At 44.5% G+C, this 12,994-nt stretch overlaps 1 protein-coding gene across 4 annotated transcripts; it reads right to left on the minus strand.

Annotated features, from left to right (window-relative positions):
* Positions 1–571: 571 nt before the first annotated feature.
* LOC123426399 (probable carbohydrate esterase At4g34215) lies at positions 572–7,887 on the minus strand. Of its 4 annotated transcripts, XR_006622186.1 has the most exons (3): positions 7,282–7,887; positions 935–1,051; positions 572–857 (listed from the first exon to the last, which is right to left on the minus strand). XR_006622186.1 is itself a non-coding variant. In XM_045110234.1 (2 exons), the coding sequence occupies exons 1-2, from the start codon at positions 7,789–7,791 to the stop codon at positions 1,032–1,034; spliced, it is 546 nt and encodes a 181-aa protein (XP_044966169.1). In that variant the 5' UTR covers positions 7,792–7,887; the 3' UTR covers positions 572–1,031. The 4 variants fall into 4 exon arrangements, 3 of the variants coding, with proteins under 3 accessions (XP_044966169.1, XP_044966167.1, XP_044966168.1); XM_045110234.1 differs by having other exon boundaries at positions 572–1,051; positions 7,266–7,887; XM_045110232.1 differs by lacking the exons at positions 572–857; positions 935–1,051 and adding an exon at positions 1,802–2,407 and having other exon boundaries at positions 7,282–7,880.
* Positions 7,888–12,994: the final 5,107 nt, after the last annotated feature.

Below are 12,994 nucleotides of genomic sequence, written 5' to 3' on the forward strand. Positions count from 1 at the left end.
CCTAATGGATAGTGGGCTTCTGCACTTCTTTTGAACTGCCTAAAAGGCCTTAAATGGTCATCTCCTCACAGCCCACATGAGGAGGATATCTCAAGGATAAATTTGAATCACAGGGGGTACTTGATAATAGGCCTCAAATGGTCATCTCCTCACAGCCATGCAGATCAAGTACCCCTTGTGATTCAACTTTATTAACCGCTGCTTTAGTATAATTTTATATTAAAGTTGTATCTCATTCATTTTTAAATATATATATATTTTAATGTTTTCACTAGAAGATTACGTAAGAATGTATATAGACATATTTTATAGTGTAGATACACTTATTTTGTTCCGTATGTGATCTCCTAATAAAATCTCTAAAGACTTATACTTTCTTTGTATCTAAATAATTATAGTTGAAAAAAACTATACTATTTTTCTCCAACTATAATTATTTAGAAAGAAAGAAAGTATTTAAGAACGGAAGAAGTACTAAACAACTACAGCGAATTCGGTTTAGAGGGAGCATAGGTACTGCATGATATGCTACATCAAGAGGAACACTCGGTGGACACCATGCTCACGAAGATTAAAGACGAAGCCCCTCACTGGACATGCGCTGGTGCTTAGAACCATCATCCCCCAAACATGAGATGTTCACTGAATTTTATGTTTCAGAACCTGTAATAGCCTCCTAGGAGGATTGTAACAGCTCTCTCTCTCTCTTTTCAATACAATGAAACACAAATCTCTTGCTTTTTCTCGAAAAAATGTAGTCATGGTCACACCAAGTGTGTGTTCTTGCGGATCCAAAGGGATCTGGTGTTGTTTTGCGCGAGACATGCACACAAGCATATAATACATCCTTTTCGTTACTGCAGAAACATGGAAAACATTATGAAGTTGCTCAAAACAGGAAATACATTTGGAATCTATGAAAATTTTCCTTTACATGTGCTTTTTATTCGTTCTTTGTACTGCAGATGTGCAAATGTAACAATGCCTTCCAAATATTAAATGGTCGTCATGGTGGTCTTGCAAGGGTACTGTCAAGCATATGTGATGTCCCCTGCAAAATTGGGAAGCAAATAAGAACAATACTTATGGAGGTCACAACAGTTTCCCGTGGTAACTTTCGGAGCTTAATTTCATAAATGTAATAGAAATGAGCAACCGTACGTAAAAACTTTCTAAGCTTAATGTCATAATTGTAATAGAAATGAGCAGATATACATAAAACGATTTGTTGCACAAGCTTTTTGGAAACATGTTAATGAAATGTGAGTCTTCAAAAGACAAGTTTGGAAGTTTTCGTTCGCACTGGTGCCAAAAGTAAAGGTTGCATTCCATTGCCGCCAGCTAACCATCATTTTTTGCTAACCATTCTCAGCAGGACAAAAAAAATCACTTGACAAAACTCAAAAATACAAATTCGTAATCAATCAAGTTGTAGTGTGTGTGTGTTTTGTCAGCAGCCTATGTACGCAGCTAAAATTTCACGTTTAGGAAAGTAGCTTTTACAAGCTAACCTCGCTTGGCTTTTCCACTCGAGCGAAGTGACCTAATTGGAACTGGAAGGAAGGTAACTGAAACTCTGAAAGTTTCAATCCCAACACCCAAATTGTATTATCAAGAGATAGGAAACAAACTGAAAAAAAAATGCCTAAATTACCACAGAGCAACTAAAGGAAACAAAACAATAGGTCCACACTGCGCATCCAATCTAATTCATTTAAAGAACACAATAAAAGAAACCTCACACAAGGAATTCAAGCACCAGTGAGAAGTATTCATATGATCTTGGAAAAGAAACCAAAAATTCCAGTTTGAAATAAAAATGCTATTATCATGTACACTATATTGTTTTAATTCAGATACAAGAGATAGGTAAGTTTATGCACTATGAATGCTGAAACTTTCACGATATATATACAAGAAGAAACACAAAGAGGGTACAACTAACAAAACAATGAAGAATTTCACCTACAGAAAGACAAGTGACGACCCTCTTATAGAGTTTATAGGTAGATAATAATAAAGAATGAACAGACTATCATAATAAAATTGTTACTCCCTCCGATCCATATTAATTGTCGCAGATTTAGTACTAAGTTGTACTAAAGTTATACTAAATCTGCGACAATTAAGATGGATCGGAGGGAGTACCAAGCAGGTTTTTGGGTCTGACATTCTACCTATCATGACATTTTTGGGTCTCCTAGCAGGTTGCTTGTAAAAAGTTACTGATGTAGGCTTGTGCAAGACTTTCTCCAAGCTTTACTTGTGCTTCAGTGGTAAGATGCAAATTATCTTCGTTCAAGGGCAGACCCATTGCATCCACAGTTACAACATTCAGCAAGTTAATGCTAAGCTGAGCCTCCCTCACTTTTTCGATGTTTCTTTTATTCCCAGATGCGAGAGCAACCTGTTTAGTGTATACATAATCTTGAGAAATGGTAATCTTCATAGCAAGTAATATCAGAGATATGAAATATGAGCACTTGGCAAAGCAACCGGCATTTTTGTAAGAAAGGGTGAGATCAATTTAATGAAAGATTGAATGTGTTAGGTAAAAATATACTCACTGTATCAAAATATAAGACATTTTTTAGTCTAAACTAGCCTACAAAAACTTCTTATATTTTGGTACAGAGGTAGTATTATTTAAGTAGTTTTAGAATCAACCATTTTTTTTTATTTGAGCATATGAAGTTAGTGGAAATAACATATACAAGTTCTCATGTCTTTAATCACATTTTGTGGTTTATTTTCGTGAACCAATAACATCAATTTAAACTAATCTGATCAGTAGGGACATGAAAATAGAAGTCAGTTTGGATATACTTATGATGTTAAAATACCTGATTGGTAAATCCAAAAAGATTACAACTATGCATATTAATGGCTTGAGAAAGTAAGCAATTACTACACAGCTGCTTGCCTTTATGTCCTTCAAACTGAAACAAGACAAACAATTGCATGCTTCCTTGTCATCCATCTGCAGCCAATGTGCATTCACAACTTGTCGGTGCACTGAAGACTGGGGTCTCCTGTGCCCCAGACTTGTGCACGGGCGCCGGCAACGCCCTTGGCGGCAGTGCACGAAGAGGGCTGACGGAAAGATAAACCCAAGCTCGCCAAGGCCACACCCCTCCAAGGGTGTGAAGAACAAGCCCAAGCTACAAGGCCCCGGTGAGCCCTCCTTGCCGGGAAGACCTACAAGGCCCCGGCAAGCCCTCCTTGCCGGGAAGACACGCAAGGCCCCGACAAGCCCTCCTTGCCGGGAAGACAGGATAGGCCACCGGCAAGCTCCCTTCGCCCGCCAGGTGTCCTTCCTGCCACAGTGCCACCGACTGCCACCGCATCCCTCATGTGCCAGCACAAAGCCCAGGTGTCAAAACACCTGGATACGTGTCGATGCCACCTTGATGCAGGTCGGGGGGGGGGGGGGGGGGGGGCTGACAAGGCATTTATTGCCCCTAACACTGCAGTAAATAGATAGCGGTGAACCCTGTTCACTATGCGACTCGTGAACCCACTACAGAGCACTGTTGGTGACCCCTTTGCCTATAAAAGGAGGCCCAAAGCTCAGTTCTAGAGGTTGGACCTTTTGGGGTTTAGACTCTTTGATAACTGGTCGAAAGACAATCACTGTAGCAAGTAATCCTACAGTAAGCACCCAATACAACAAACAAAGCAGGAGTAGGGTTTTACGCGCTAAGTGGCCCGAACCTGGGTAAAAACCTTGCCGGTGCTTATCGCTAGCTCTGCCCTTGGCGCCACCTCTCTCCCCGCCGAACGATCAAGGGATCCTTGGAGGTTCCCATAGGTGTCATTTTCCCGACACAACTCCATCTTTTTTTTTTTTTGAGTTCTGATTCCTTTTGCTCAGATAGTTGTCTATTTTTCAGATGCCATGCAATGATGAACTGGGAGATGGCCACAAGGTGTGTACAATACAGGTTTCATCTGTTTCCTTCGATATGACAATTTGGTCTTCAGATTTCACTCATTTACACATGTCTAAAGCTTGTTCCAAGAAAGGGGATCTTAATCTTATAACTGGAGCCACTTACTTGGTCTAATGTTGCATACAGAACACCGTGTATGAATTTAAATTCCTATATAACTAAATAGTTGATCCTCACTAACCCATGTATCTCAACATGCACACATGCCACCATGCATGAAAAAAGACCCACCTCAATAATTATAATACACTAAATCATGTATATTTTTAATTTAGTCCTCATATGATTAAATATTCATGTTCCATACAACAAAATCTATCCAAATGTATTGTGATTTCCCCTAGCAACGTGCGGGATATCATCTAGTTAATTAAGTCTGTGTCTGCCCAAAAGAAAGAAAAACAAGGAATCATGCTGCATTACTCATGTACGACTAAAATTAAGCATTCCTAAATTTTTCGCATATGACTGCTCTCTCTGTTCTGAAACATAGGACACATTTTGACTCTCCAACTACAGCTTTGAACAAAAGTTATTAGTTCACTAATAAAGTTTGTATGCAAAAGTATTTTGATTGTTCCGATTTTGTAGTTAACACAACATCGTGCAAAGATTATGGTAAAAGCTTGAGCATATATAGACAATCAAATACACCCTACATTTCTGAATGGAAAGAGTAATACTTCATCTTCACGTGTATTAATATTTTTCACAAAATTACTATTCATTTGTTCAAAATTGCTAGCCCGTGCGAACGCCGGTGACGAGTTCAGTTTCTATAAACTTCGGTTCACAACAGGCATGCCAAGCAGGGGCGGAACCAGCATGTTGCCGTTGGGTTCTGGACCCAATGATTTTTCCTCATGGATAGGAACACACATACGGATTTTACTTCTCATGAACCCAATAGGAAAATATCGCTGAACCCATCAAACTGAGAAGGCAGCATGGATAGCCCAATGAAAAGCCCAAATAAACCACCTGCAAAATACCTCAATGCTTAGGCCTACTCGTGCCACGATTGATATCGTACTCTCGCACAATGTAAAATGCAGTCGCCCACCTTCTCATCTTAAAAATGGAAACCGCCGCACACCGCTCGTCTTTCTTATTACTGTTTGCTGGTCCAACTCGGTGATCCGCTCTCCTCTTCGCCGCCGCCACTGAAAGGCTGGCATTTCTTGGCCAAATTTAAAGTACTAGTAAGATCTCCTCTCTCTTGTGCACGCCCTATCTAGACTTCAATGCATAAATTGTTCATCCCCACTAATCTATTTCTCTTGATAGGCTGCATGTCAAGAGAAATAGATTGGTGCACTAGTACACCAATCTTTTTCCCCTAGTTTTCTAATTGCCTAATTATTGTACTTTGACTGATCTAATCTAGGCTATGGAATGGTACTTTTTTGAGTCGATGAGTCAACGAGTCGCTCGGGGGGAGCGACTGTAGACTAGTCGTGACTCATAGTTGACGAGTCGACATGCGATGAGTCGACGGTGAGTTAAGCAGCAGCAACCAGGGGAGGAGCAGACCAGCAGCAGCAGCAGCAACCAGGAGACGAGGGGAGGAGCAGACCAGCAGCAGCAGCAACCTGGGGAGGAGGGGACGAGCAGCAGCAGCAATCTGGGGAGGAGGGGACGAGCAGCAGCAGCAACCAGGGGAGGGGACGAGCAGCAGCAGCAGTAACCAGGGGAGGAGGGGACGAGCAGCAGCAGCAGTAACCAGGGGAGGAGGGGACGAGCAGCAAACCAGTGGTGGCGGCGGTTGCCAAGGAGAGGGTTGGGTCGGGGGGACTGGTTCGATCCAGACCTGGCCAAACGGGCCGGCCCGGTACGGCACGGCACGCCTGGGCCCGATTATTAGCCGGGCCGTGCCGGGCCGGCCCACCGGCGCAGCCTCCCGGCCCAGGCACGGAGGCTATACGGGCCGGCCCGTAGGCACGCCAGGCCCGCTAGCCTGTTAGTTTTTTATTATTTTAGGCTGTTATTTGGGCTAATTTTGGCCTGTTAGGCTGTTTTTTGGGCTGACTTTAGTATATTGGGCTGTGCTTTGGGCAATTTTGGCCTATTAGGTTTTTTTTTTATCCTATATATATAAAAATAAATAATAAAATGGTAAACGGGCCGTGCCGTGCCGGCCCGCGTGCCCAGCCCTTAGGCCCAGGCACAGCCCGAGGCGGGCCTGGCACGGCCCGTTTAAGTCGTGTCGGGCCCGGCCCGTGGCGTGCCTGGCTGGCGTGCTTTCGGGCCGGCCTAGAAAGCACGGCCCGTTTGGCCAGCTTTGGTTCGATCTAGGTTTCCAGGGGGGATGGCCAAGGAAATACAGTAAAAAAAAACATATGACAGGTGGGGCTCAAAAAAATGAGTCGTTTGACCCAGAAACCACGACTAGTCGTGACTAGTCGCTCGACTCATCCCAAGAGTTGAGTCGAGAGGTTGAGTCGATCCTAGAAGTGCGACTGTGCGACTCATCGACTAGTCGCGGATAGTCGAGCGACTCAAAAACAGAGGCCACCCGTAAGATATAGACCAATGGATAAATTTTCATGGCCGCAAGTAGTCTTCCAATGACTTCTATTTAATCCAAATGACTTGCTTTTATCCCGCTGATCATGACAAATTTTCATAGTACACAAAAAGCCTAAGAAGTAAGATGAGATCACGTGAAAACATTTGACCTGGGAACCTTACAGAGTACTCCCTCCGTCCCAAAATAAGTGTCTTAAGCTTAGTATAACTTTGTATTAGAGCTAGTATAAAGTTGAGACAATTATTTTAGGACAGAGGGAGTACATACCACCGCCAAATCCGGTTATCCACAAAGGGCCAAGGTAGATAATTCATGAAGATTTACTCCAGAATGGCTTAATGATGCATTGCTTGATCTTTTTAAGATAATGAAAATAAAAAATGTCCCTTTCTAAGATGTGAACTACTTTACATGTTTCTTTTGCTTAATGAAATTTATTTAAATTTGTCATTTTTCAATGTTTTCAGGAAGATAAGAAGTTACACCTCGAGCATAAAGTTATTTGGTACAAGTACTATTTATAATTTGACTAAACAAGTGATTTTATCATTGGATCCAACCGGTATGTCTTGCACTCTTCAGTTTTTAAGTTATGTCATATTTCTGTGATGTATGCCATTTTTAGCGTTGTACTCTTGCTGAAAGATGGTGGAAAATAAGACTCTAAACTTAACTAATCTGTAACATAGTCAAAAAAAAAAGGAGACAATAAGTGAACCCAATGGCTAAATTCTCTGGCTCCGCCCCTGATGCCAAGAATGAAGACAAATTACACTATTTACCTAGCGCGGCCATCACCTGAATGAATGGTAGATGCGGCATCCCAAGATCTGCCCTGATATTTGCTATCAGCCTCTCCACGTTCCCCTGGTATGCCGCCGTTTCGGCATCGGACTCTGCATCGCTCTCCCCCTGGTACCACAGCACGGCCTCGATCTCTCCGCACTCGGTCGCGGCGCGCGCGCGCCGCACCATCTGCTCGTACAGGTGCTCCCCGCGGGCCCACTCCCGGATGGCCGTGCCGCCAACGGCGCACGGTACGAGCCCTACCCCGGCGGTGCCTGGGGGCTGCAGCTCCGGGAGAATGGCGCGGGCGAAGGCCATCCCGGGGCCGACGCCGCAGGTCTTGGTCGTGTCGATGTCGGCGTGCAGCGGCTCGTGGGCCTCCTCCCATGCGAGCGAGGCGGAGAGACGGAGGATGGAGGGGTCCGGCGCGCACTCCGGCGGCACGACCCCATCCCACCGCCGCTGGTGCACGCCGCCGCGGCCGGCCATGTTGCTCTGCCCTGACAGAAGGAAGATGCGCATGACTGCGGCCTGCGGGAGCAGCGGCGAGGAAAGTGTGAAGAAGAGAACACAGCGGCTTCAAGCGTTACGCCCGTTCCTTGCCCGCAGGATTCTACTCGTACACAATATGTACTAGTCTTCTAGTATGACACTAACACTCTGTTTGGATGTTTGCATTGGAAGCCTTGACATTCCATTGGATTGAATATCAATAGGGAAAACCTTTTCCTCAGCCGGCTGATCCGTGCTAGACATCGGTCGGACGTGTTGTCGTTCGATCGAGTCGATCGAATGGCTGCCTGGGCTATCTCTTTGTCCCACGTCCTCCCTATGTTACACAAAGATGAAGGAAAATAATTCTGCAACAAGCAAATTGTTTCTGAAACTCGACCGTTGTTTCAGGAATTAACGAGTGCAAAATTTATTTCTCGTAACAAAGCGAAAGTTTCTGCAACTCGGTCGTCGTTTCAGGAATGAAAGTTTCTGCAACTCGGTCGTTGTTTCAGGAATTATAGGATGCCCGGCTGAAGCGGATCGGACGGCTGCGAGCGTGCAGATCGGGACAACTGCGCGTACATCGGACGGACCTCCAGGTGACGGATGTTTACTAAACATCCGTCGGTAGATGGGTAGCAGCCCCCATATCAATATCATATTATATTGATATTGAGATTGAATGTCAATATTTTTGTTTGGATGTTTAGGTATTTGGAACATAAATTTGGAGTAAGTTGCAAAAAACCACCATATTTAGGGACCCTAAATTAAAAAATCATTGCCTTTCGTTTTTGTTGTGAAAAATTATCACTTTTGCATTTACAGTTTGTCAAAAACGCTGATCGTGCGATCAGCGTTGTTTGAGGGCAAACCTGACGCACGGGGTCCGCTGTCGGGTGTTTGTGGCCCGCACTCGTGGGCTGCCGTTAGACGGCGATAGACAAAGCAGATAAATTGCAAAAAAAACCACCACATTTAGGGACCCTAAATCAAAAAACCACCACCTTTTGTTTTTGTTGCAAAAAAACGTCACTTTTGCATGTGTGCTCCTTCTCCCTCGACCGCCACATTTAGGAACTCCTCTTCCCTCGACCGCGGGGACAAATCTTTCTTCCCCGCCCAGTCTCGATGATGGCATACGGGATGAAAGTGAGAAGCAGATGCCTATTTCAGAGATTGTTTCACCTAAAGTATATGATATAGATGATGCATGTGTGCTCTATCCAGCTCACTCCGGTGAAAGAGCAGAGTGTTCTGCTCCTATTTTAAGTGTATACGCACAAGATTCTATTAGAGATTACATTTTCACTCAGAAGAGCTGCAATGTGAGAAAGGGGAAGGACATTGCAAGTGTCAATGAGCTAGATGGATTTCTCAATGAGTTTGCTGATAGCATGCCAGTAGTGCAAGAAGTTCACATGGAGGAGGAGGAACTATTTATGGAGAAAGAAGTTACAAATGCTGACAGCTCTGAAGATGATGATGATAGTTCAGATGCTGATTATGACACGGGGAAGGATGTAGTTGGAGAGGAGGAGAATAAGGATGTTGTTCCCCACCAGAAAATAAAATATTTGAAGAGGAAAAGAGAATTCGAAGGTGATTCAGAGCCAGAGGATTTCACCACCTTCTACACCAAGGGCTGCACCAACACCTGCAGCAAGGGTTGCACCATCACCTGCAACATCTCCTACAGCAAGGGCTATAAGCAGAACTATGACCTCCATTGGAAATTCTTGTGGGAATGCAAGGTCTTCATTTTCTCTTCCAAGGCATACTTATCCATCAAGTGGGGCTGGTTCTTCAACTCGTCCAAACAAAAGAATCAGTAAGAAGACCTCCAAGTTCATGGACTACTTTACAGCAAGTGGTAACAACTAACTAGTGTTGGGCATGTTGTTGGTCTTTATCTGGTTGGTGAACCTCTTATTTTGTTGCTCATGAACCTGATGAGTGCATTGTGATGGTGAACCTCTTCTTTTGTTGCTCATGAACCTGATGAGTGCATGGTGATGGTGAACCTCTTATTATGTTGTTGCTGAACATTATGAATGGTTGGTGATGATCAATGTTCAAACTATTATTTGTTATGTTGTTGAAAATCTTATGTTATTCAAATGATTATGCTGAAATGTGTTGGAATTATGCCCTAGAGGCAATAATAAATATAGTTATTATTATAATTCATGTATCAAGATAATCGTTTATTATCCATGCTATAATTGTATTGAATGAAGACTCATTTACATGTGTGGATACATAGACAAAACACCGTCCCTAGCATGCCTCTAGTTGGCTAGCCAGTTGATCGATGATAGTCAGTGTCTTCTGATTATGAACAAGGTGTTGTTGCTTGATAACTGGATCACGTCATTGGGAGAATCACGTGATGGACTAGACCCAAACTAATAGACGTAGCATGTTGATCGTGTCATTTTGTTGCTACTGTTTTCTGCGTGTCAAGTATTTATTCCTATGACCATGAGATCATATAACTCACTGACACCGGAGGAATGCTTTGTGTGTATCAAACGTCGCAACGTAACTGGGTGACTATAAAGATGCTCTACAGGTATCTCCGAAGGTGTTAGTTGAGTTAGTATGGATCAAGACTGGGATTTGTCACTCCGTGTGACGGAGAGGTATCTCGGGGCCCACTCGGTAATACAACATCACACACAAGCCTTGCAAGCAATGTAACTTAGTGTAAGTTGCGGGATCTTGTATTACGGAACGAGTAAAGAGACTTGCCGGTAAACGAGATTGAAATAGGTATGTGGATACTGACGATCGAATCTCGGGCAAGTAACATACCGAAGGACAAAGGGAATGACATACGGGATTATATGAATCCTTGGCACTGAGGTTCAAACGATAAGATCTTCGTAGAATATGTAGGATCCAATATGGGCATCCAGGTCCCGCTATTGGATATTGACCGAGGAGTCTCTCGGGTCATGTCTACATAGTTCTCGAACCCGCAGGGTCTGCACACTTAAGGTTCGACGTTGTTTTATGCGTATTTGAGTTATATGGTTGGTTACCGAATGTTGTTCGGAGTCCCGAATGAGATCACGGACGTCACGAGGGTTTCCGGAATGGTCCGGAAACGAAGATTGATATATAGGATGACCTCATTTGATTACCGGAAGGTTTTCGGAGTTACCAGGAATGTACCGGGAATGACGAATGGGTTCCGGGAGTTCACCGGGGGGGGGGGGCAACCCACCCCGGGGAAGCTCATAGGCCTTGAGGGTGGCGCACCAGTCCTTAGTGGGCTGGTGGGACAGCCCAAAAGGGCCCTATGCACATTGGCAGAAAAATCAAAGAGAAAGAAAAAAAAAAGGGAGGTGGGAAGGGAAGGAAGGACTCCCACCCACCAAACCAAGTCCAACTCGGTTTGGGGGGGGGAGACCTTCCCCCCTTGGCTCGGCTGACCCCCTTGGGGCTCCTTGAGCCCCAAGGCAAGGTCCCCTCTCTCCCACCTATATATACGGAGGTTTTAGGGCTGATTTGAGACGACTTTTCCACGGCAGCCCGACCACATACCTCCACGGTTTTTCCTCTAGATCGCGTTTCTGCGGAGCTCGGGCGGAGCCCTGCTGAGACAAGGTCATCACCAACCTCCGGAGCGCCGTCACGCTGCCGGAGAACTCTTCTACCTCTCCGTCTCTCTTGGTGGATCAAGAAGGCCGAGATCATCGTCGAGCTGTACGTGTGCTGAACGCGGAGGTGCCGTCCGTTCGGTACTAGATCGTGGGACTGATCGCGGGATTGTTCGCGGGGCGGATCGAGGTACGTGAGGACGTTCCACTACATCAACCGCGTTCACTAACGCTTCTGCTATACGGTCTACAAGGGTACGTAGATCACTCATCCCCTCTCGTAGATGGACATCACCATGATAGGTCTTCGTGCGCGTAGGAAATTTTTTGTTTCCCATGCGATGTTCCCCATGAAAATGGACATGGTGTTGTTGAAATTCTTATATTGTTGCTAAAATGATCATGTTGTTGCTGAAATTCAGTTGTCGAGAGGTACGGTTGCCATCGTCGACGGTTGTCGGGAGGTTGCAAAAGTGGCATTTTCCCTTGAAGAGGAAAGGGTGATGCAGCACAGGAGTAGTAAGTATTTCCCTCAGTTTGAGAACCAAGGTATCGATCCAGAAGGAGGGTCTCGTCAAGTCCAGAGTACCTGCGCAAACACAAACAAGCTTGCACCCAACGCTTCAAAGGGGTTGTCAATCCCTTCAAGATTGTTTGCAAAGTGAGATCTGAAGGCGGAAAGTGCAACGAAGTAAAAATTGTAAGGCTGAAAATATGGTGTGGAGTAGACCCTGGGGGCCATAGTGTTCACTAGAGGCTTCACTCAAAATAGCAAGTATTATGGTGGGTGAACAATTTACTATCAAGCAATTGATAGAACCACACAAAGTCATGACGATATCTAAGGAACTGATCATACATATAGGCATCACGTCTGAGACAAGTAGACCGATACTTTTTGCATCTACTACTATTACTCCACACATCGACCGCTATCCAGCATGCATCTAGTGTATTGAGTTCATGACGGACAGAGTAACGCTTTAAGCAAGATGATAAGATGTAGAGGGATAATCTCAAACCAATGATGAAAACTCCATCTTTTTACCCTTGATGGCAACAACAAGATGCGTGCCTCGCTACCCCTTCTGTCACTGGGTGAGGTCACCGCACGGTATGAACCCAAAACCAAGCACTTCTCCCATTGCAAGAATCATAGATCTAGTTGGCCAGACAAAACCCACAACTCGAAGAGAATTACAAGGATACGAAATCATGCATAAGAGAGATCAGAAGAAACTCAAATAAAATTCATAGATAATCTGATCATAAATCCACAATTCATCGGATCTCGACAAACACACCGCAAAAGAAGATTACATCGGATAGATCTCCATGAAGATCATGGAGAACTTTGTATTGAAGATCCAAGAGAGAGAAGAAGCCATCTAGTTACTAACTATGGACCCGTAGGTCTATGGTGAACTACTCACGCATCATCGGAGAGGTCATGGTGTTGATGGAGAAGCCCTCCGTGTCCGAATCCCCCCTCCGACAGGGCACCAGAATGTGCCCCAGATGGGATCTTGTGGAGACAGAAGCTTGCGGCGGCGGAAAAGTACTTTCGATGATCTCCTGATTTTTTCTGGAATTTATGGGAATATATAGGCGAGAGACCTAGG

Source organism: Hordeum vulgare, chromosome 2H, assembly GCF_904849725.1.
Source record: "Hordeum vulgare subsp. vulgare chromosome 2H, MorexV3_pseudomolecules_assembly, whole genome shotgun sequence".
Classification (NCBI taxonomy): Eukaryota; Viridiplantae; Streptophyta; class Magnoliopsida; order Poales; family Poaceae; genus Hordeum; species Hordeum vulgare.